Raw genomic sequence first — 25,137 nt, 5'->3', positions numbered from 1 at the left:
CGCCATGAATATAATGAGAAGGCTGATGATTAATTTCATCACAGAATAGCATTTTAATATGCTCGCTGTAAAAGACATTATTATTATACTAATATAATTATAGTAATCGGTGACAGGTGGAAATGCACAACGTCTCTGGCTCCGTGTAACCTCGTATATTACACATTATTACGGTAAACACAATATTTATAATCGTAATAATAATCCATGATAATAATGGCAATAATGATAATCATAATAAGGCTAGCTACAAGGTGACCGCCGTCGCGCGATTTCGAGGGGCCACCGCACCTTCGCGACCGATTCGATCGGCCGGCTCGACTGTACACGACTTTTACAACATACTCGAATAATTAATCTAATTTTACATATTAATCGTTAGACAATTCATTACAATTATGAACCTAGTCAGAAGAACGTTACGATACGTAGGAAGGACCGCGCGCGCCTCCCTTTCCCTCAAGATCATACGCATTCCTTTCACTTACTATTAATCGATTATCATCAGCAAAATTTCGCATCCTCTAAAGAATTTCAGGACGAAAATTATGTTATTACGTCACGAAATTTAGACACAAAATTGAGCATTACTGTATCAAAACAAAAAATTATATCTTTTTTTTGTAATAAAATTGTATTTAATAATAATTAAGTTTTTTCTTAAATTTTTCAATATCCAATTTCTACTTTAAACGTTAAATAACATTTGTTCTAATTGACATTGAAATATATTAATCTTTAAAAAGTGAAGACAGTTACGGTTTAATTTGTATCACAATTACAGTCCTTAACTAATTGTAAGAGCCAATGGAGATTCTTGTCAAGGATGCTCGGAAAATTTTGCTCAAGTCGCGAAGTCTATTGCTTTCTCCGAGGGACGAAGGGGGGGACTTGTCTCATTTAATATACAAAGGCACTGTACACATAATGAACATACAATTAGAAGAGCGCTAAAAAGGCGGTCCGGAAGATGTTTTCTTTCCCCTCTTTTATCTCTCGTCTCTCGCCACTATCTCTTTCCCTCGGTAAAACGTGCCCCGTTTAAAAATATCGCTTCGATCTACAATATCTGTCTGTCGCTTTAAAATACGGCCAGTAAATTGTGGTGCTTAAAATAGGGGAGCGGTTTCCTTCGTTTCTAGCTGCATTGGTCGAGACTAACTTCTTCGTTCTTCCTCGTCTAGATTAGTCTAGCTTCATTTAAGGAAAAATAGATGACTATGATCGAATTGGATGCGCGGTAACTATTTATTTTATTATTATTATTTTATTATTATTATTATTATTTATTATTATTATTATTATTATTATTATTATTATTATTATTATTATTATTATTATTATTATTATAATACAGGGGGTAAACTCTCGTAGAGGGGAAGATTGCAAAAAACAGGGGTGGGGCGGATGGAGCGCGAAAACGATTGGTCAATGCGATCAGAAGTCAAGAAAACGCTGGCTTAAAGGTGGGATTCCTCACGTTTATCACAATTTGGCAGTGAACGTTTTCACGTTGTTGTTGTTGTTGTTGAGAAATATATAGCTTACAGCGACATAGTGTTCAGCCGTATTCTTTTCAAAAGCTGCACGCGCGCGCGTGCACGCACACGCACACACGCATGAACACATACACGCACGCATACATACACACACACACACACACACACACACACACACACACACACACACACACACACACACACACACACACACACACACGCACGCACACACGCACACACACACACACACACACAAGGTTGGAAAGTAACGCGTTACTTGTAACGCCGTACCGTTATAGTTACTTTTTTTGTAACGGACTGGTAACGGCGTTACTTTTTTCTTTTTGTAACTGTAACGGTAACGTAGTTACATTTTTTCAGCAAGATAACGAATTTAACAGTTACTTTTTATATTTTGAATCTATTTATGACATAATTTTCGTATATTCAATCTTCAGTCTTCGACCGATATTCGCATACTACGTTTACGCGAGCGTTACTTCTGTAGTAACTTACGATAATTCCTTCGCGTAAACGGGATTTTGTAGTAACTTACGATAATTTACTCCGCGTAAACGGGTGAATTATCATAAGTTACTACAGAAGTAACGCTCGCGTAAACGTAGTAATAGTCCATTATTATATTTAAGATCGTCTTAAGAATAGTTTTAAGATATCATAAATCAATCACAGAGCCGTATTAGTATAAGACCAAACTTTATGGTTTATGAATACCAGCTTTGATGCCGCGCGCTCACCGCTGCACTTTTTCGTGTTAAAACTTTTAAACATAAAATTACGGGTACAAAAAGAGTATAAATTCGGCAGTATTTGTAAATTTAATGAAAACTACATTTTTTATTTGCATTTTGAGCATTATAAAACCTTTCTTTTTAAATTTTTTGTAGTCTTGCAATTTAAGATATAAAATTTTATTGCTTTTATTAATATTTTAACAAAAAATATTACAAAAGTAAATTTTTTAGTCTGTGATTTCGTTTTAGCATTAAAAAAGTAACGGAAAAAGTAATGTTAAAAGGTAACTTTACACGAATCGTTACTTTAACGATAACAGTAACGAGTTAGGCTGGAGTCCCATGGCATGTATTTTCCGCGTAACGCGTAACCGCGTAACCAATTAGAAGCGTTTCACATTTTCGGTTATGCATATTCGCGCTTCTGATTCGTTACGCGGTTACGTGTTACGCGGAAAATACATGCCATGGGACTCCAGCCTTACTTTTGAGACTCAGTAACTAGTAACGGTAACTAGTTACTTTTTTGATTCGGTAATGAATAATAGTTATTTTTAAAAAGTAACTTTCCCATCCCTGACACACACCCGCGCGCGCGCGCGCGCGCACGCACGCACGCACGCACGCACGCACGCACGCACGCACGCACGCACGCACGCACGCACGCACGCACGCACGCACACGCACACACACACACACACACACACACACACACACACACACACACACACACACACACACACACACACACACACACACACATACATACATACAGCCAGACAGACAGACAGACAGACAGACAGACAGCGTGAGTCAGTTAAAGTTACAAACTTAAATCTCGGAAACAAAGCATTTTAAAGAAAAATGTTCCGTACAAAGGTTTTGTGACTTCGAGGGAGATATAGGATGATGTCATTGGTTTGACCTTGGATAGTCGGTTGAAATAATTTTCTCTAAAATGCTTTGTTTCCGAGATATAAGTTTGTCAACCTGTATATATTATATGTATGTATGTATAATAAACGCTACGGCTCTTTTATACAGATTTATATCCGTGTATACGGCTGGATTGATGAGAAAAATATTACCTCGCTATATTATTTCACGGACCAAAAATAATTCTCGTCTGGTCTGCTCGGTCTCTTTCGTAGGGCGTACAACTTAAATTAGAAGTAGTAGTAGTGGTAGTAGTAGTAGTAGTAGTAGTAGTAGTAGTAGTAGTAGTAGCAGTAGTAGTAGTAGTAGTAATAGTAATAGTAGTAGTTTATAGCGAAAATATGCCCTTATACACTCTTTCTCCTCTATCCCCTGACCGATTTAATCCTCCATGGACGAGATTATTCAAAAGAAATGCTCGTTTAGTTTTCTCTTACCTATAAATCACGATTGTGTACTCGCCTCGAAATCGCATTGCGGCCCATGGAGAATTAACGACGGTCTTTACCTTTGTGTACGCGTTTATCGAGAACGCTCGAACTCGTTTGCACGCGTCTGAATATCCTTCCGTCGAAAAATCCCTATTCATCTCTACATACAAGAAGAGGGATAAGCTCGCAGATAAACAGAAATTTTACGTGAGTGGAGCTTTTACAAAAGACTGAAGGGCTCATTTTCGAACTAGAAGGATCAGAGTAGCGTCACACCCGCATATTTCTTCGCGTTACATACACATGATTTACCGTTTTAATTTATGAAAATATCGAACAAACGCGCACGATTTGCGATCGTGGCACAAACGACCGGTCTCGTTCTTCTAATTACGAAGAAGCTCGTGTGAGCTCTCTACTTGTCAATTTCCCTATTATCCTGATCCTTTACATTAAATATATATATATATATATATTTATATATTTATATATTTATATATTTATAATATGTATATATGTATATATATATATATATATATATATATATATATATATATATATATAAAATTTACGGAGTAGCGAAAGATGTCAAATCAGTTCGGAACTTGCGGCTGCCGGTGGAAAAATAATACGCGATATATCGATCACTTCTCTTTCCGCCGGCATCGTGCAAAGTTGAGATCATATAGCGTGCTTGTGTGTACGATTTAAAATGTACGAGAAACAAAACTGTTTACATCTCCCTGACGAAGGTGTTTTGTCATGGACCACACAAGTCGTCTTTACGGCTCGTGTATCTTATTTTCCTTTTCTACATTTCGTCGCGAAGCGTCGCGCATGGTCGTCGTTGCTGTACGCTAATTATGCCACAAATGCCTTAACATTCGCTCGAATATATTGTAAATTTCATTGAAGACTCCCGGGCGTTTATAAGCTGTGTGCAAATTGACACACTTTGCGACTAAACCAATCGACGTTTTGTTCGCAACAATTACTATAAGCTTTCCATTCTCTCGGGCGCATTTACAATGTCATCTGCATATATCATTTCACTATAAAAAAAAGAGTATATGCCGATATCCAGACATCAATAGGATTTTTGCTTTATAGTAACTTGATGTACATCTGAGTGAATGGGAATAGAAGCTGTGTAATCATCGGTTTGTATCGACGTAAAATAAAGAATCCCTTATTTCAGTAAAGCTCCTGAATTCTTCAAGTGAGATCGATTGAAAAACATTAGAAAGATTCTTCCAGGAATTTTCTCCTTCGCCACAGGTCAATCGAGATCTCTCATTAGATGAAAATGCAAATTAATTTTTTAAGAGCCTTCAGGAATAAAATCAAAACTCGTAATTAGTCTCTTAGGAATTTTGTTAGAATCCTTCGAGAATCTTCTAAGAATCTTCTTCTATGTCGGACTTTGTCATCAAGATCAAAGACTCGATCACGCGATGGGGAGTCTAGAGTTGGGCATCTTATCATGTGGCGCGACACGTTACCTATCTCATATATTTTTCTTTTATATTTTATATCAATATATCCTGAGATTACCTTAAATCAATAGCAGACGTTAAATGATCGCCTTGAAAATTCACGTCCCAATGACATTATCTAGATTCAGGGCAGAGCGAGGTATTCATGTGTCTTTCCTCGCCGCACAGTCTTTAAAAGTACTCGCGGACCTGCGATTTTGAACAGCCTGACAAAATTTTTCCTGAACAGATGTATGTTGCTTTAAATAAAAAAAGAGTGGTTGAAGGTAGCAGACGACATTGATACATTGATTTAGCGAAAGTTATGGGCATTTATGACTTGTCTAGAGTACAATTGTGTAGAAAATAAGAGGAGAACGCGGCGGTCCTCCTTTTTCTCTTGTTTAATTCCTCGAAACTACTGACTCGGTGGTGAACTAGCGCTTCTAGATATTTAAAAATACATCGCTTCTTTTGTGGATGATCCTTTTTCGTGGCGCGAAGAGCTAACTACTTTGTTTTCTTCTTCTTCCTTCTGCTCCCCTCTCGCACGCAGTTCGCTCGAATCGGGGGTCGAGGAGTTGAAAATTAAAAGTAAATCCGTTTTTATTAAAGGAACACTTGCAGGTAATCGCAGTGACGCGATTTCCTTCGCCTTTCAGCCCAGTGTAGCTGTAGTGACAGGCCGGGTACCTCAATTATTCCGTTTCCGCTAATTTTGTCTTGTATAATATTAGTTTAACAATGGCAAAGATATTACTCTTAATCCTCAAGTTCCTCGGATCGGGCTAATATACAGGGTGGTGGTACGGTAAGCGCTCTGGCACGTTACGTCGGCTGTGAACGCCGTGATCAATTGACGAGACTGTGAGTGAAGGTACATTTGTCTTAAAGTACGATTAACCTGATGAACAAGAAGCTCTCCTTCTCTTCTATGGTGTGTCTCTATTCTCTCCCCTTTCCGAAAATCATATCTTGCCTTCTCATTTCATCGCCGCGTATCATCGCCCTGCGAGCGGCGCACAACTCTCGCGTATATCTGTTTCCTCTACATTTTTTCCTCGCTAAACCTCGAGAATTTTGCTAACAAAAATCACAGTGCGCACACACACATTGACCTCTTATCGCAGAAATATGATTTAAATGAAAAACAAAAATATCGTATATTTCATGAAAAGTAGTTGACGTCGCACGCGAGAAAACCACAATTAAATGAAATTCGAAGATTTCACTTTTAAACCCGAGACATAGATCATGGGTCACCGTCATATTTCTATTCCAGTTTATTTTGCTAGACCCTTTACCTTTACTTTTAATTTCTACATTTATAAATTTGGACAAATGATAATCGTCCTAGATATTAAACTTCCATGATCGAGGCTTTAATTTTATGTAATACCTAAATTTTAATAATTGATCATTTCATTTAACATGCATGGTTGGCAGTAGAGATCATGCTACACTCTAGAAATATTCTTACTAATTTCTCCTTTTTCTTTTAGTCCTGATCTCATAGATTCGCATACAAAAATGTACAAATGATTTGAGCAGTACCACGCATAGCAATAATATGCCTTTATACGTATTTTCCTAACAATGATTAATCAACGATAGGTAACCTCTCATTCTTATACGATCCTTAATACATACGATAAAGAGCGAATCTCTCACTTTATCTCAGCGGTTTCGTAAGTGGCAGTGAAAACATATTACGCATAGTCTTACACTCCGAACTAATCGCGAAGAGCACGAAGAACGAAAAACAAATATTCAAACATTAGATTTCAAGTCCACGATGAAAAGAAAAACGCTGTTCGCGACACAATGTCTAACATTTAGAGATTTCAAATCTCAATCACAAATCACAATAAAATCGTTATAATTACAATAATAAATAAAACAATGATAAGAAAAACCAGGTCGAATCCAGTAAAAGATGTCCAGCGCGCTAAAACGAGAACGATCGCATGACGATGCCGCGGGCCGATTATTACACTATTACGTCTTTTAATAATCAGAAACAGTCTTCTCTGGCCAATACCCGAGAGCTATATAGAAAGATAATCGTGTGGTCGCCGTTGCATATTTACAAGGAATAATCTGGCGACGGTGGTGATATTTTTTTAAATAGATAAGCGAGTTAGAGATTTGTACAAACAGGGCTAACTAACGAGCGAGCGAGCCGCAAGCAGCGCGAATCAGTCTTCGCGTCTACCGAGGGCTGCCCCTTCCTTTTAGTCTTTCTTCTTTCCTTGGGATCGGCTCATGAGGCTCTGTCGCGATAATCATGTCCCTAACAGCGAATTCGAATGGTCAGATGTAGATTAGAGCGCATATTAAAAAGGCTACCGTACACAAATTGAGATAAAAATATACATAAGTGTGTGTGTGTGTTTGTGTGTGTGTGTTTGTATGTGTGTGTATAATGTACGTATGCATGTATGCATACATATGTATACATATGTGTATATATACACATGTACAGGATGAGGTAAAGCATGACAAGCTAATGTCTCTGAAAACATTGCTATTAGAGGAAGAAAGAAATATTTAACGGAGCACATTCTTGGACTAAAGCAATTTTACAGTAAAAAATGCATCCTCAAGATCTAATCATTTTCACTTAAAATATTTTTCCCTAAAACTCGATATCTCGAGAGAAATTACTGTCAAGCTTTCACACCATCCAGTATATTTTCGGACGGTCGCCTACGAGGAGCTCTTAAAGAACCGGTCCCGCCTCTTTTCGCGTAGCTCTCAGGTACATGGATAATGCTTATCGTATGAAATGTCTTGTCTCGCATTAACACAAGGACTAACACTAGCAGTAGTGATCATCACCATCCGGAAAGAATTCGCATTTCCCGGATGGTAGTGATCACTACTGCTGCAGCGTGCTCAGGAAATCCAAATATATGTGTTGCATGTAACCTCAGGAGGTCTGGCCAGTCTGTGCCTGTAACATCGTCGGTACTATCGACGACGATGATGAGGTTGTAGTAGTGGTGTTGGTAGCGGTGGCCAGTGTGCAAGGTGGCATGTGCAAGGTAAATCCATCGTAAACGTCCATCAAGTCGCGCATACGATACTCCTCCAGACAGACGAATCCTTCCAACGAAGGAGATTGTTTACGTGCACAATCCATGCAGTGCACTACATGACGTTTTTCCTGTTCACGGATAAACAGGATGTTGAACACTTCAATCTGCAAAAAAAGTTGAACATTCTTTTTTAATATGATAAACTTATTAAAGCGTGCAAAGATAAAAAATATCATATAAATAAAAAAGTAAAACATGGACATTTTATAAAAATATACACGTATACTAACAAGAAATTATATATAACTGTATAGTGCTGATTGTACAAGATAACTTAAATAAAAAAAAGGAAAAATTGAAATAAAATGTCGAGGCTATAGAATTTCATATATTAATTTACCGATTATTACGTAGTTATTGTAGAGTTTCGAATTTAATTAAATTAAAATCCCGAAAAAAAAGAAAATAAAAATCCAGACAGCACATTAGTTTTCAAGATCATTAGCATAAGAAAGCATACCTCGCACTGGCCGCAATAATGTGAGGCCTCGTTCTTGCCGCGGCCGTGGAATCGCACTTCTACGTCTTTGCTCTTCACGAATTCCAGTATTAAGCAACACTGTCTCATCGTTCGCAGAAGACAGTTCTTGATCAGCTCGAATAGTCGTGGATCCGACACCTTGATATTACGTGCTAAATTCCACGAAAGATGCACCATCGGCACAATCGACTTGAATGCCTGCAGCTTGTTCCATTCGTAACGCTCGATCGCGAGCTGATACTGTCTGGCAGTGAGCGGGCCGACGTTCCACGCAATATTGTTACACCAGCCAACCGCCTGCACCCAGTGTACACAACCCGCGTTCACCCACACGAGGTCGCCCGGTCGCTGATGGAACCTGTACACTGGGATATTCTCCTCGTACAAATCGTCTAGATTCGGCCACCAGCTGCCGTGCAGATAACTGATGCCATTGCGTTCGCAGAGCGAGCATATCATGCCCCAATACGCATCTGGTACTGCAAACCATTCGCAGTCGCCCGGTCCGATGTTAATGTTAATGGAACAAAAGTTATTGTTCTCTTGGTGTCCAGGCGTTCTGCTACCAGGTACCTGAAAACGATTACATAAATTAAATCACATTTAGAAACATTCAAAATGTTTTGTTTCATAATTTTATTATATTAAATTTTTAATTATACCTTCATATACAACTGTACGGTGTTCATTCCTAAGATCACATGGCCTACATGGCTGAGCATGTTACCGGCCGATACCACCCTGGCGAAGGCCGGTAACTTCATTAGTTCATGTAATTGTGGCTTCCACTTTCTCTCATCTGACAGATCTACGTTGGTACCAAAGCGCAGCATCTTGGTTCCCGGTCGGCCGGCTAGACCAAAAGTATTCTTTTTACGTCGGACCGTCTGACCGGTGCTGTCCTTCGAATCCGAATCTGACAGATTAGAAGCATGTACGCCGCCTTGTATCTTCTCTTCTCTCAGGCTTTCCTGAAAACTGGAGGCCTGATATTGTGCGTATTTGGCGATCGTCGTGTGGCTGCGGTGACTGATGCAGTTCCAGACTTTCTTATTGAGCGCCGGATCCCAGTTCTCCTCGCTGGTCTGCTGCATTTGTGTGCGTACCTCGATACCGTGATCTGGATTCGCCTCGACCAGAGTCTTAGTTGAGAAAAGGCCCAGATCGAGCTTGAGCGCTGCCGCGAGACCACGTATCACAGCAATTGGGTGTTTCAAACAAAATTCCTGCAGATGCGGGCTGAAGGCATCCTTTTTGTTCTCCAAATAGACGCTCGGTGTAGGCGGCAACAGTTGTTCCTTCGTCAATCGTTGAGTGGGCGGATCCGGCGGCGCCGGCGGTGGCGAACGATCACTCAGTATCGAGCAATTCGGCACTCCTTTTAGCCCCTGACCCTTGCATGACTCGATCACCGTCTTGGCATCCATTTCAATGTTTAGCTCATATTCCGGTTGCGATTCGCATAACGACTCGAGCTTCAAATTCATCATCGGTTCTGTCTTGGAAATATTGGTCGCCTCGCTCTTGTTTATCGTTGTCGTCGTCATCGTCGTGTTAGAGGATAACGATGACGTCGTCGTCTCGCACTTTACCGTCGTTGTCTCACATTTCACCGTATTCACGGTCGTCGTCGCGGTCGTCGTCATGGCCGTCGTCGTCACAGCATCTGCCGTCGATTTCGACTGCGTCGACTGGGAAGCCGCTTCTTCCGACTTTTCCAGTTTCACCTCCGTCACGTTCTCGAGATTCGACGGCGAGAACGGACCGGAGCTCAACGTGCCATTGTCACTGATGACACCGCCGCTCGACGGTTCTTCCTTCACGACAGTTTCCAAATCGTCAGAACCGAAGTGTTTGAGAAGGTCTTCCGCCAGCGATGTGGCTATGTCCTTCTGTGACAGCAGCGCCTGCAACTCCTGATCCGTCACACCCAAATTGTCCTTATTCGCTGGAGCCGTGGAGCTCTCCGAATAACTGCTAGTCGCTGATGTGACCTGCGTGTAACCTTGAGCAGCATACTGATTCGGCTGCTGCTGATACTGGCCACCATACTGAGCACTGCCGGTGATCTGTTGTCTCTGCGGCGGATAAGTGGGATCGGAGGCGGATTTGTAAGGCATTCCTGGTGTCTGCGTAGTGTTTCCGGTTGCCACCGTATTGTAGCCAACATTGGTGTCGGAGAAACCCGTCTGCAGCGCAACCGTACCTCCTTGCTGCAACTAAATGTTGATTAATTATATTTTGACAGACGCTTTAAAAACATTCATTACCACTTCTAAAATATTTCCCGCAGTTTCCTGGTTAAATAAACATTGTTTCCTTCTTATTTCAACCTCAAATAAGGTGGCAAAACATTTTTTACAGGTATGCCTTTTAGGCGAAAAATGGCGACTTTTACACCCCCTCCTTTGATTGCAAAAGTGGAGAGACTGAATATATTTACCGGTTGTTGCGGTATGCCGTAGTTTTTGACGACACCCGATGATTGGCCGAGGTTCTGAGGATGGTTGTATCCCGTAGGATAACCGGGTTGTCCCGCTCTCAGGCCTCGCTGTCCTGCTTGTTGCTGTTGCCTGATCTGTTGCTGATATTGCTGCATCGCACGATATTGGTGCTGCAGCTGGACAAGCACAGTCTGCTGTTGCGGAGTCAGGCTATTGAGATTTTGTTGTAGGAAATGCAGCGTTTGTAGTTGGTGCGGCGATAAGGAGAACGGTGATGCCCGTTGCTGTGGTGCGGCCGATATCACTTCGTCGGTCTATCGAGCAAAATTGAATTTAATTAATTTGAAATGTTTAATTCAAGTTGCCTGTTCTCTAATTTGTTTTTACTTATAATAACTAACTTCTTTACAAATATTTTATCGGGACCTACTATATTTATAAAGCATTTAGACTGCGCTAAATTATATAGAAAAGGCAAGAAAATATTTGACAGAAAATATTTAAAGACAAATATTTTTTCTAGAAAATATCTGTCTTCTATTTTAATGCATTCTGTACCTTAAATCGCTTAGCATTCTGTCCCTGGGCTTGAGGATAAGGTGGAGGCGGTCCAGTCGGTGCGGCACCATATTTGTATGAAGGCCCACCGGGTTGCTGCTGTTGCTGCTGCTGCCGGCTAGACATCTCTGCGCTGATCGGCAGATTCCAAGCTTCTTCGATTGACGGCAATTGCCGCCTCCTGGATAAAAGAATAAAAATTATATGAAAGCAGGAAACAAGCTTCATGACTACAAAATCAAAGAAAAGTACAGTAAAGGTCGACTAAAGTTCCGGCTTATATTAACCTTTAGCTCACATAATTTTGTTTTTATATTTTATTTTTCAGATGATATTTCTTTATTATACAGGGTGTTGAAAAAGGATGGCACCAAAATTTAGGTTAGTACTCGTGAAAATAAACCGAAAAGTCTTAGTAAGCCTTACTCCAAAAAGCATTTATTTCTGAATTATAAATCATTTTCTACTCCAGACAACATGCATGTTTAAAAGGCATCTTATTCAAGATGTCTTAAAGATGTCTTACTCATAAAATCTTTAAGACTTATATGCAAATATCGCATCATCTAACCGATATATTGCTTTTGATGGGATCCGTTTCTTGTACGTAAAATATGATGTACGTAAAATATGATGAATGTATAAGAACAATACATGTATAAATCACGGTACGGCACAATTTGTATCAGTTATATCGTGGAGTCCACTCTTATAATAAAGTGGCATGCTTTTGGATTAATACCTAGACAGCACAATGTCCAAAATCTGGACATAAGACATCTATAAGACGTCATTAGGATGTCATATCATAAGACGTCTTTAAACTTTTGTCTCGATTTTGGACATTGTGCAGTCTGGATAGTATTTTAATTACAAGCAATGCTAAGCTTTTCTTTCATATTTTTCTTCTTGTTAACGCATTACCGTATTACTAATTTTTATTTTACAATATGTCTAAAAGTCGTCTAAAATAAAACTTTGTAAGACGCCTCAAAAACGTCATAAATCAGGATCTAAGACGTCATAACGACGTCTTTAAGACGTCATAATGTTCTCTGGGACAGCAGATGTTCGATATGCCATCCATTCATTTCAACACACAATTCGGCACGCATTCTCATTGAAGATCGAACATGTTCAAAAATTCTAGATTTATTTCAAACTTGTTTACAAGAATTTTCAACTTTCTGTATCAGTTTATCCAATATGTCAACCGATGTGGCGTACACTATGCTCTTCAAGTGTCTCCATAAATAAGAGTCTAACGGATTTGAATCCAATGAGCGAGGTGGCCATGCAGGTGGACTGCCACGTCCTATCCACTTTTCTTGAAAACTATTGCTTAAATGTGTTGTCTAAAAACAATCATGAGGAAATGCGCAGGAACACCATCGTGCGTAAACACCACATAAATTGACATAATGAATGAACTGATACAGAAAATTGAGAACTCTTATCAACAAGTACGAAATAAACCTAGAATTTTTGAACGTGCTAGATCTTCAATGAGAAAACGTGCCGAATTATGTGTTGAAATAAACGGAGGGTACATCAAACATCCGCTGTAGAAAATGCTTTATAACTCAGAGATAAATGGTTTTTGGAGTAATGCTTACTAAGACTTTTCGATTTGTTTTTTCACAAGTGCTCCTAAAATTGCTCCTAAAATTTGGTTACACCTTTTTTCAACACCTTGTATAAATCCAATCGCTATTATTATATTACATTACTATTACCAAATATCTATTAGCAAATTTAATAAACAATATAATAAACAATTTTTGTTATTTTAAAAATTTTACATAAACTTCAAACGTGTAACTCATATATATTCATCTATTTATCTCAATATTTAAAGAGCTACATGTTATAATGGAATTATAATGGGATTATAATGTGTAATTTGACTTTTCGACGACGACTCACTTGGTAGCGACGGAAGGCATTGGTGCTTGACTTAGGTTTCTCTGCAGAAAGTCGATGCGGTGATGGAGGGACGGGTTCATCGAATTGTTACCACCGGACTTAACGCCACCCAGACCCCCGAACGGACCCGTGCAATTCGCTATATTGCTGTTTCCCCTACGAGTAAAACAGAAAATCTTAACACACTAACTTAATAACTCAATGTAATCATTTGAATTTTTCAGATTATCAAATGTAAACCCGACCTTCAACTTACGACACATGTCGATCATTCTTAGGCGAGATAAGTGATTAAGAGCCGGTTGCTCCAAATTGTTGTTAAACTAACTAATAGTTAAATCATATGTCTATCTTTGTCTAATTTAAAGGAAAAGACATATGATTTAACTATTAGTTAGTTTATCAACAGATTGGAACCATCGTCCTCTGTTCGTGTTGCCTGCCCTTTTTGCACTTAGAATCTTCGCTTTCTTTAGGCCTGTTCTTTTTAGCTAAACTTCTTGCACATTTCATCTTTTCTCTTTTTCTCTCCAATGTGAAAAAAAAACAGGGAAGCTGAACCGTGCAAAGAAGTTCAGCTAAAAAGAACAGACCTCTTTTTCTCCAACGCCCAGTGCATATTTATCTCGTTTTAAGTGCAGGAATTTTAGGGAATTTTAAGCAACACGAACAAATCTATTAAGGGGATCCTGCAGCCGTATGATTTACCGACATTATCGTTTTTCGATGGATCTTTTAATTGGCTTTATAGAATTGCAAAAATCTTTTACAGAATTAAAGTCCGCACAAAAATCTAGGGTAACAAACGCGATTTTATATCAAAAACACCAAAAAATGAAAAATATTACTTATTTGGGCACATACAGCTGTCACCTAACGACAATATTTGTTTAAAACAAAAATTCTGCAGTTTATACATACATAATGTTTATCATCTGCCCTTGGGAAAACATGTAGGAATAATATCGTGCAAGTAGAAGTAAGATTCAATGCGTACAAAAAAAGATCCATCGAAAAATTATTTTAGTAATGCAAATACGGATTCAGAATGACAAGAAGAGCAGCAACAGTAGTTGCCGAATCTTGCGAGAGATGGCGAGCAATCAAACAAGGACAGATGTCATTTCGTTAGACAAAGACAGATATAGGGAAAACAAAATTAGAAAGGTTGACATTATCGACATCGAGGAAGTTCGCCTGTCACTGCAGGATCCCCTTAATACGAAACATAAAAGTGCACACGCCGTGACATATACAAATGATAACATAAGAAAAGAAAATAATACATAGTATAATTTACAGAACCATAACGAGTGATTTAATATAATTGCACACTATTCATTTACTTAACTTTTATCTCTAAGAGGTTACATACCTTTGACAGGTCTTAAAATTAGGTAAAAATTGAAATTATTTTCCAAAAATTTCAATAATAAATATTGAAAATTGAGGTCGTGGCAATTATTTTCTTAAAACACTATTTTTCTTAAAACACTACTTTTGATATCAGGAATAGGTAATTGTATAGATGGGGGGGATCACCTTGGATGACCTTGATATTTTAGTATGTTGTCAAGGTCACCCTCCTGAGTGACCTTCAGAAGGTTTCAGCCCGCGCTCGTTATTCGTTAAAAAGTTATTAACAAAAAAAGTTTGGAAAATATAGCAGCTGTTTTGAGTATTGATAGTTTTGACTGTTTAAAGCGCGTCACTAATCTACATAGGTTAGATGACGCGCTTTAACAGTATTTAACTGTTTAAAGCGCGTCACTAAACTAAACAAAAACTAAACAAAAAAAGTGTATGCGTGAACTATTTCGACATATATATTAGTCATTTATGCCTTTCAATACTCAAAATAGTTGCTATATTTTCCAAACTTTTTTTGTTAATAACTTTTTAACGAATAACGAGCGCGGGCTGAAACCTTCTGAAGGTCACTCAGGAGGGTGACCTTGACAACATACTAAAATATCAAGGTCATCCAAGGTGATCCCCCCCCATCTATACAATTACCCAGGAATATTTCAAAGACTAGTGAACCGATTTGCATGCCATTTTTTACAGCTACTTTCAAAACAATAATCTAGTCCTTCACGTACGATTTTTCAATTTATGGTTTAGTTTTTATAAATAAAAGAATAACCGATTTTTAGGTCAAAAATTGCATTTTTCACTACAAATCGCTGCTATTTTTCGAAAAATTAATATTTTCAAAATCGGCTATAAAAAACTAGTTTTATTCATCTGGTATCTGGTTTAATGGAAAATTTTTGTTTTTTGTTTTACATGCGAGGGGGCGGTATCTCTGGTACTGCAAACGCCGTTTTTACAAACATCATTCGGGAAAATAGCTGCCAGAAAATAGCTGCTTTAAGGTAGTTCTCCGGTCCTTATACTAGAGAAAATCGATTTTCTCTAGATTTTCTTGAAACTGTGAATATACGTTAATTTAGGTGTGCTTTATGCGTGGTATAAATTTCAGTACTTTTATACCTCTTCCGGTATAAAAAATAAAGATACTGAGCCTCAAAGTTTCAACTTTTACTAATGAAAAGGTTTTTCAGGCCAAACGGTAAGAGATACGAGGTTGGCCAAGAGGACCAAAGTTGCTCCTCTCGTCGAGTTCTATAAGGAAAAAATGCCAAAATTAAAAAAAAATTAAATTTAAAAATTTTTTGGGTAAAAATTGAAACTTTGAGGCTCAGTATCTTTATTTTTTATACCGGAAGAGGTACTGAAATTTATACCACGCATAAAGCACACCTAAATTAACGTATATTCACAGTTTCAAGAAAATCTAGAGAAAATCGATTTTCTCTAGTATAAGGACCGGAGAACTACCTTAATATTTTTGATATTTTTTATTGAAATTTTCGAGAGATATTCTCAAAAGACTATTCTACAAGACTTGTATTTTCATTTTTTAATAAAACATAATTTTACCGGCAATAAAAATTCGTTAATTTCGACTTAGTTTTAGACCTGTCAAAGGAATGTAATCCCTTAACCCATTAAATCCTAGGAAACCCCTAAGTGTTTTTTTTCTGTTATAAATCCTTGAAATTTTTGTTATAAATTACTCAAATAATAATTATATAGATTTATTCTACTCAAAAAGGTAGACGAAATCATTTATTATAGTTGAATATTTGTAATACAAATATTCAGTAAAAGGGTCAAATACAAATACAGTAAAAGGGGTCGTTTTTCTTACCTCCAGCTTTAACTTTATCTTTTCCTTCAGCTACCACACCCCATCACCGACTAGATTTTCGAAAAGAGCAACTCTTTTTACCGCTAAATACCAATTGCGGTCTAAAAATTTTGATTAGGGCTTCGAGTTATAAGGACTTAAAACAGAAAAGCACGTAGGGGATTTAATAGGAAAATAATTTTATATAATATTTGTTTTAATTATTAATGTGATCAATCATTATAGTAATCTAAACAGCAGATAAATATACTCGCCAAGGTTGAAGTAACGGGATTACAATTTAACATTTAATAATTGTAAAACGCTATAAAAATTACTCGCGCTGGAGTAATATGCAATATACCTGGATGCGTTAACGTAACAGGCCAGAGCGTCTTTCGGTTGACTGACACTTTCGTACAATATCCCTAGATTAGTCCAAGCAGCTGAATGGGATTTGTCTAGTTGCACGGCGCATATGTAGGCTTGCAGTGCATCCATAGGCTGATTCTGCTGCTGATATAGTACCCCTATACTACACCACGTGTCCGCATTGCCTTCCGATTTTTCGACTGAATTTCTATCGAGCACATGAAGAACATTATTAATTCCCAAGCAAAGAGGAGAAAATTATAAATAAATCTGTATAATATAAATATATAACGTGTATAATAAAAATGTGTAAAAATATATAATAGTATTAAATCTACAATACTTACCTTAATATTATATTCAATATCTTTGTATTACATTGGAAAATTTCTTCTAAAACTTGTAAAACGTCTGTTTTTTTGACTATACTCCTATACAAATATTACAATAAACAGATTATAATAAATAAATAAAAAAATATAATAAATAAAAAATATAATAAATAAAAAATATAATAAATAAAAAAGTATAATAAATAAAAAATATAAAAATAAATGTATTTTAGAGCATGCGTATATAAAAAGTTTTTTCTTTCAAATTTTGAAAAAAATCTAAAGCATTCAAAGAGGGTATCGAGAAAATTTTGTCTTAATAGAGAAAATGTTTAATTTTATTTTAATTAATAAAAATTGTTTTTAAACTGCGCGATGTCATTTTTAAGTTTACTTAACAGGAACTTTTCCATTTAAATACAGTAAAAATATACACACTGTTGTTTATTGAAATTGCAATGCCAGAAAGCCAACTTTAATCCTAAGTTCCTTTATTTGTTGTATAAAACGTCAAATTCGAAGTGTAATTGCAAAAAAGGCACAATTATACATAAATCAAATAAAAAAATAACTCTAGTTAACTCTAGTTAAAATACGTTCCGCAGTCTAAAACCTATTTCTTCGTGTTGCAATTTCAATCGACAGACTCGCATCGATATCATACCTAGCTTTTGGGTGTCATTAATAATGACCCATTACCTGTACGCGATAAACGCCTCATGCACTTTTCCGGAAGCGGCGAGACAACGTCCTAAAAGGTAAAGACTTTGTCCGCTTTTCGGCTCGGCATCGATGGACTGCTTCAGGCAATGGATAGCTATGTTTTGCTTCTGCGGCCTGCTGATGCCCAGCACCGTGCACTCAACCACGTGGTACATCCATCCTGCACGAAAGAACAGATCCGAGTGATGCACGTGTCGCAGTCTCGTTGTTATTTTCTTCTTTCCCCTGACATTGAAAACTGTCACGTCATTACCTCGACGCTACATGACGAGCTAGAGAGCTAGACTGAATAGACTCTCTCGCAGGTATGGCCCTATTGGCCTTAGGGTTGCCCCCGGCAGAAGTCGTTCTTACACGCTGGCTGCTGGCCCTTCTCTAGGGGGGCTGTCTCGAATTACCCCCCCTTCCCCTGCAAACATAGGCGCAGCAGCGCGAAAAACGACCCTGGTGCGTAACATGATTTTCACCCTCTCGACAAGACTAGAAAGATCCTAAGTGATTTTCGCGCAACGAGCGCTTATATTCGTCAGTTACCTTTGAATTGGCCGTCGAGTTCCGGGAAATGCTGATTAACGGTAAGATGTTTTATTAACTCTATTCCCTCGGATCGATTAAAATCATCCAATTTTCATTAAACAAAGAACATAAAACACTGAATAATTATTTAAACCTCTCTCAGAACGCTTTTTTCCCTTTAGAATAGTATATTATAGTATTATGTAATATAATAATTCCATAATATGTATTATAGTAAAAAAAAATAATATTAATCCTTTCGCGCGACCTCGATATAACGACGTTGATTTATGGCCGCTGCTTCTATATTCGCGCGACGCGTGTTTACCTGTTGATACCCCACGGATTAATCGTCGTGGGAAAAGCGAGGCGTCGCGTCGGCAAGAAGTTGTTATTCGCAACAATAAATGCGCGACCGTAAATAGGTGAACACGTGGCAGAACCGCACGTGGGAACTGGCCGAGTTAATAAATTCCTCCGATCGGTCAATTTCAACCTAATTACTCTTCCATCTATTCAAGCCTTAATAACTATTTTATTTTAATAACGAAAAAGAACATGAAATCCTCTTGATAATGATAAATTAGCAATAATTATTAGGCCTTCGCTTTCAATCGTTGTCGTACATTTTTAGTTTATACTTTATTTCAATTCACGGGCGAGAACGTGCAAATTTCGAAATTCTCTCGGAAATATCGCCGACAGTTTGTTCACAAGATTAAAATATTCACCGACACGCACGACATGTACCGTCGCTTCGCTTGCTCGTCTATACCTTTAATGTTATTTATTCACCTGGCGTATTTACCTGTCCTAAATTCCACATTCACATATGCGTATTGATTTGCAAATCTGCCTGACCTGCCTTTAAATTGGTCCACCTGGCCACGGTCGGATCCCAAAAGCTCGATTCGAGTTGAATCTGTCGGTTTAAGGCATTCAACCGATCTCTCGGAAAAACTTCTCTCAATAATCTCACGTTTGAAAAGATTAGTTTTCATTAAAAACAAAAACATAGAGTTTTCAAGATTGTATACATTCTTGTCTCTAATCTTCAGGAAAGGTTTCGTCGAAATTTTGGAGGGAAAGTAAAACGTGAAAATAAAACAATTTTTCGCGCATAAACACGTAACAAAATTGTTGAACGCGTTCTTATGAAATATTAACGTCATTGCAATTTTTTTAAATTAAAGCGACCTTTTTACACAATTTAATTCCCTTGATTATTCCGCATAAAAGCATTGAAATAATCGTAAAAGAGAATTAGTTTACTTCTTTCTCTATTCTCTCTACTTATTGTTAGAGAGATTTACTTCATATTTTATTTTGATATATTTAGATATATAAAATATCGAATATATATAGGATATATATGTGTATATATATATTCGTTTTCACTTTCAACTTTTACGCACAGAATAATAAAATGAATTAATCGATGTAAAAAAAAACGTATCTATAGCTGCATTTAAAAATCGCGAATGCTATACATAAATGCTATATAAATATAATTGAAAAAAATTGTACTGTAATTAATGTGATGATAGGAGTTGAATTATTCCTTACAGCTATTCAACACACAGCTATTCCCGGCGAAACACATCGCAAGTCGAAAGAGAAAGAGAGAACGTTCCTCCTCGCGGAGGAAAAGAGAGCGGACGAAGGAGGACTATAAGACAGAATTCCAAAAAAAGGGAAGCGGGACCGGTCGCTTCGCCGGGACGGTTCGCCGACACGCGAGGAGCCATAAACGAGTCGTAAAGTGGATGTCACGTTCGCAACGCTCGCAAACGTCCTCGAGGAAGCGCAGCTCCGAAAGAAGAGAACAAGACGTGCGGAGTTTCACTATGGAGCGATCCGTTCTGAAGGGTGAGAAAAAAACGCTCGACAGGCCTGAAAGCCCGAGACATACGTCACGTCGGTGTCGCTCGGAAAGTAACGTCACGGCGATTAACTTCTCGGAAAGCTCCAAGGACCTTTATTAAGACGCACGAGGGAAAGGATCGAAAAAATGTTTTTATTTTAAAAGAAAGGAAAGTATGCGTCTCTAACTTGCCGACTTCCACGATCTGCCTACGTTTCCTAGCCAACAAGAGAAAAAAAAGAGATACTGCCTCCGCGCGACTCGGCCTTAGTAAAGGTAGCGAAAGGGTGGTTTTTCCTTTGGATCGTCGCGTCTTCAGCCTCACGGATTCGGCCGAAGGCTCTCAGCGAGCCGGCTGCACTCTGCCAAGTAGTCTGCAGACACGTGTATTGATTTATTCCGGGTTAGGGTGGACTGGGGATGAGACGGAGAGGCAACTCGGGGAAGGAGAGAGTGAATGAACGAGGGACAAAGAGGGAAGGAGACGTCGCGTGAATGGGTCAGAGAGAGAGGGTGCGAGGCTCTAGTTGTGGGAAAACTATCCTTAGCTTCTGTTTCTCTCGCACCTGCCTTACATTTCTCTCCCTTCCTCCCGTTTCTATCCCAGACTGGCACATAGACTACCGAATCGCGACGGGATATGGCGAGGGACATTAAAGTGTCCCCCTAGATCTAGGATCGCGGAACCCCTCCGATATTTTCCAAAGTAACACGGAGTAAGAGTTGCAACGTCGACAACTATGATATTCTGTTTTCAATTATTTACGTTTTCACTTGATACTTTTTACGAAAACTATATTTTGAAATAACTATACATATCACAATAAATAAATCAACTTAAAATATCAAAGTTATCAATTTTAGTAATCTTTGTTTTTATTTATTTTTTTATGTAATGTCTTAGATAATAATAAGATAAACTAAACAGATTTCGACTAATTAAGTATAAACTTCAAACAAAGCAATAATTTTAAAACAACTATTTATCTAATTATCATAAAATTATCGTAAAAATTTCTAACTTAATTTGGAAATTTAAAAATGCTCTTATTTATAATTAAAAGTTGCAAATAAATTTATCAACGAAACTTTTGTTCTTCTGTTTCTTACACCTCTATCGTAGCCTCTCTTCTCTGTATTAAATATTCACAGTCTACTCCTAGGGAATGTCTGAACTTTCAAGTAGAACTTTCCGAAAGTAATATTTTTGTTTCATATTCCTCTTTCCACAATACTTAAAATATTTATATATAAAATATTTACACACTCCCCCGAACTAAATAGAATGCGTCGGAACCTCTAAGTATTTCCGAACAACATCTTTCACCGTCCTTTTTCAATAAGAGCTCCAATATTTACACAAAATATCCTAGCAGGACAATTTTTCTCTTTCCTTCTCCTTAACATCAAACGACAATTTTTATGACGTAAACGATTAAACGCGAAGAATTAAGTTTTAAAGATGCAAACAGATGATAAAACCTGATTCCTCGTCTAATTTCCAGATTTTGCTTGAACATATTCTTTGTAAGCCAACGATTATTTACAATGTTTGTCAATTAAATTTTCTTAAAAAGTCTAAATTTTTTCCTCTAAAGCACAACAAATTAATTTATCTTTTTTCTAAGAAATAACTAGGAATCTTAATTAGCAATAGACTTACCTAGTTGACGGCAGATGTCGGCCTTCAGATGCAACGGCAGGACCTTCTCCTTCAGCAGAGCCTCGTAATGCTCTTTGGCCAGACGGTACTTGCCCTGAACCTCGTACAAGTGAGCAATGTGGAACTTGACTGCAACAAACACACGGAAAACGATTCCTCGGTGAATTTCTTGATAAAGTCATCAGGGTCGGTTCTCTCCCGAGACTAATGGTCGCGAAAGAATTAAATTATGCCGATATATACTCCGTCGAAGGCGAGCTTATCAGCCGGACTCGAGAGAGGAGAGCGGAGATCATCGATCAGGACTGATTCGAGGTTTGATTAATTTGCACTACGTCGATAAAGAGCAGCGAAGCGCGATAAGCACGTGCGCGAGACTGGCGCGCGAGCCATGCTCAGCCGGCTATTTAAAAGCGCGACTTCCGGCGGGAAATTATACATTCCCGCGCAAAATTCTCAGTATCCGAAAGAGAGAGAGAGAGAGAGAGAGAGAGAGAGAGAGAGAGAGAGAGAGAGAGAGAGAGAGAGAGAGAGAGAGAGAGAGAGAATGATGATTCCCGCGCGAATCATCACGTGAAAAACGTGCAATTTGGAGTCATGAATCAGCCCAGTCATCGTCAACGTGACTCATCCGCGAGAAACTTCTCTACTCAGAAACTTGTTCTACATATACGTATATAATCTGTACACGAGATGTAAAGAGGGGGAAATCCCCACGAGGCCTAATTTGTGTGAATATTAATGACAGATTTCCCGATGAATTCGGAATCAGTTTTTTTCCCCCCGGGGAAAAAGGAGAGGCTGCCGTTAATCGGGAGTTTCCCTTCTTCAAAATTAAAATCCCATTACAACAAAATCCGTGGAAATTAACAAAAAATGTTATCTGTCTCTGTAAAGCTTAGGCTTAAAAGTTTTTGTTTCGATAATCAGCATCACTATCGCGTCACTTTACGAAAGATGTAAATCTCGTCAACTTCATTATTCGTGAGTTTATTATCGAGAAATATTCAGGTCAATTTTCCAGTTATTTTGATTAGATAAATGCATGTTATTGCCTAGTTGCTAATGGAACCGAAAGTTGGTCACGAGTTAGGGTCGCGCGCAAAAGATAGACAAGATTTAAAACCAGTAAAACTCGTATGACTGTTATAAATAACTTTAGTCAAATCACAAATCTCGTTACACTATCAAAAGAAATATTACTTGTATTAGTACAAGAGCTACAATTCTCATAACAACAATATATCCACATATTTCTATAAGAGGATAAGATTGCCTCTTTATTGAAAAGGACATACTATTTCGCTCACAGATTCGCTATTATATTCGCACCATTAAGTTGGACCTCTTCATTTGTCATAGTCTACCTTCTTTAATTTCAGAAATGAAATATCATCTATGTAAGACATTCTGTGTATACAGAACGTTAAAATGTCGATTAAAAAGTTTCTTAAAGAATTTCTTGTATTAAAAATCAGTCTTTTTATTTGACAAATATTAGAGCTAAAGTGTCAAGCAGTTCTTTGAAGAAACCACTGAATACACGATTACGCGGGAAGGAGTTATCTCGCTGACATGAGCATCAGGCAAAAGGCGGTCAAGTTCGGCGAAGGAAAGTGAGCGAGCGATTATAGAGTCGCGATGCGCGGGGTGTCGGCTAGGAATTTTCCGGCTAACGGCGCAGATAAAGGGACGAGCACTTACTCTCGAGCTTGGAGAAGGAGGCAGGTGTGGTGGCATCGATCAGAGCGAGGGTCAGGTGCTTCAAGGCGGCGTCGAACTCAGCGTGGACCTTCAGCATCAAGCCAAGCCGTAGGTGAACCTCGCAGGCCCGTGGAAATCCTGGTTCCACCCACAGCACCTGCTGGAACGCTTTCACGGCCCTGAAACGCAAGAACGATGCAAGAACCGTTATTAATCGAGCAAACAATTAAATAAATTTTTGTTATATATATTATAATAAATTGTTATATATAAATAATAAAATCTTGGATCATTGGAGTGAGTTTCTCTTTTCTTTTTACTTCTCGGTTCTTTTTGTTAATTAATATAGGTACCTCCACATTTATTATTGAATTTAATTTATCCTTTTACAGGCCAATCGCATTAGCCAACTTTTGTGCCACCATTCCCATGTGAAGCAACCTTTAGAACTAGGAATCCAAAGATGCTCATCCTTTCTGTCCGAGAACATGAGGTTTCTTATTTTATTTCTATTGTATCATTGGCTGCGTTCAGCAGAACGCAACAGTTTTCAACCGTTTTATGATTCTCTGCTGAACGATTCTAAGCGCACTCAAAGTCTCAACACATTCACTCAGCGGTCGCCATGATTTTCAGCGAACTAAAAGTACGCTGTATCTCAAGCAAAACGTTATCACTAAAATAACTGCCTCCAGTGTATTAACATCGCTGAGTATAATAAATATAAAAATACATATAAAAATATTATTTATAACGCAATAGATACAGTGGAAACACACAGAAAGTTACAAAATGGTATATATATATAAATATTAATATAAGAAAATAAAGAAATATATTATAATTATAATTTAGATAAACTCGGGTTAGCACGCATATAACATAGAATAATAGGTTAAATCGTTAAATGTATACAAAATATGTAATACTTTGATGCATTATACTTATTAATTAAATGTAATGTACTAACTCAAATTATAATATTACTATAATAAATTGTACATACCTTCTAATGATGTTTGTGGTACATCTTGTAATATATATATCATGCATTCCTACTATCTCTTGGTAATTTTCTTCAAAATAATTATTGAAAAAGTTTACATAAGTAGGGGAGACCGGGGCGAAGTCGGCCCTTTTTTTCGGTGCCGATTTTTAACA

The 25,137-nt window shown here is 37.9% G+C and overlaps 1 protein-coding gene across 3 annotated transcripts; it reads right to left on the bottom strand.

The window, feature by feature from the left end:
• Positions 1-140: 140 nt before the first annotated feature.
• On the bottom strand, positions 141-24,174 carry LOC139776495 (lysine-specific demethylase 6A-like). 3 transcript variants are annotated; one of them, XM_071713184.1, is made up of 11 exons: positions 23,977-24,174; positions 22,273-22,401; positions 18,206-18,389; positions 17,522-17,605; positions 17,167-17,382; positions 13,607-13,762; positions 11,681-11,861; positions 11,122-11,436; positions 9,341-10,897; positions 8,658-9,251; positions 141-8,301 (listed from the first exon to the last, which is right to left on the bottom strand). In XM_071713184.1, the coding sequence occupies exons 1-11, from the start codon at positions 24,071-24,073 to the stop codon at positions 8,029-8,031; spliced, it is 3,786 nt and encodes a 1,261-aa protein (XP_071569285.1). In that variant the 5' UTR covers positions 24,074-24,174; the 3' UTR covers positions 141-8,028. The 3 variants fall into 3 exon arrangements, with proteins under 3 accessions (XP_071569285.1, XP_071569286.1, XP_071569287.1); XM_071713185.1 differs by having other exon boundaries at positions 9,341-10,891; XM_071713186.1 differs by lacking the exon at positions 17,522-17,605 and having other exon boundaries at positions 23,977-24,173.
• Between the last annotated feature and the right edge of the window lie 963 nt (positions 24,175-25,137).

The sequence above is a fragment of the Temnothorax nylanderi genome, unplaced genomic scaffold (genome assembly GCF_030848795.1).
Source record: "Temnothorax nylanderi isolate EJ_2023f unplaced genomic scaffold, tnyl_v1.0 TNYL_tig0121_pilon, whole genome shotgun sequence".
In the NCBI taxonomy this organism is placed as follows: Eukaryota; Metazoa; Arthropoda; class Insecta; order Hymenoptera; family Formicidae; genus Temnothorax; species Temnothorax nylanderi.
This window is presented reverse-complemented; position numbering and strand designations above follow the sequence as displayed.

Excerpts from the sequence above, each read along its gene's own strand:
- LOC139776495 (XM_071713184.1), bottom strand. The coding sequence starts at position 24,073 with ATGCTGAAGGTCCACGCTGAGTTCGACGCCGCCTTGAAGCACCTGACC. Across the intron at positions 18,390-22,272 it reads CGACATCTGCCGTCAACTAG|GATGGATGTACCACGTGGTT; the intron begins GTAAGTCTATTG and ends TCTTTCGTGCAG. Across the intron at positions 13,763-17,166 it reads TGTTACGTTAACGCATCCAG|GGGAAACAGCAATATAGCGA; the intron begins GTATATTGCATA and ends TTTTACTCGTAG.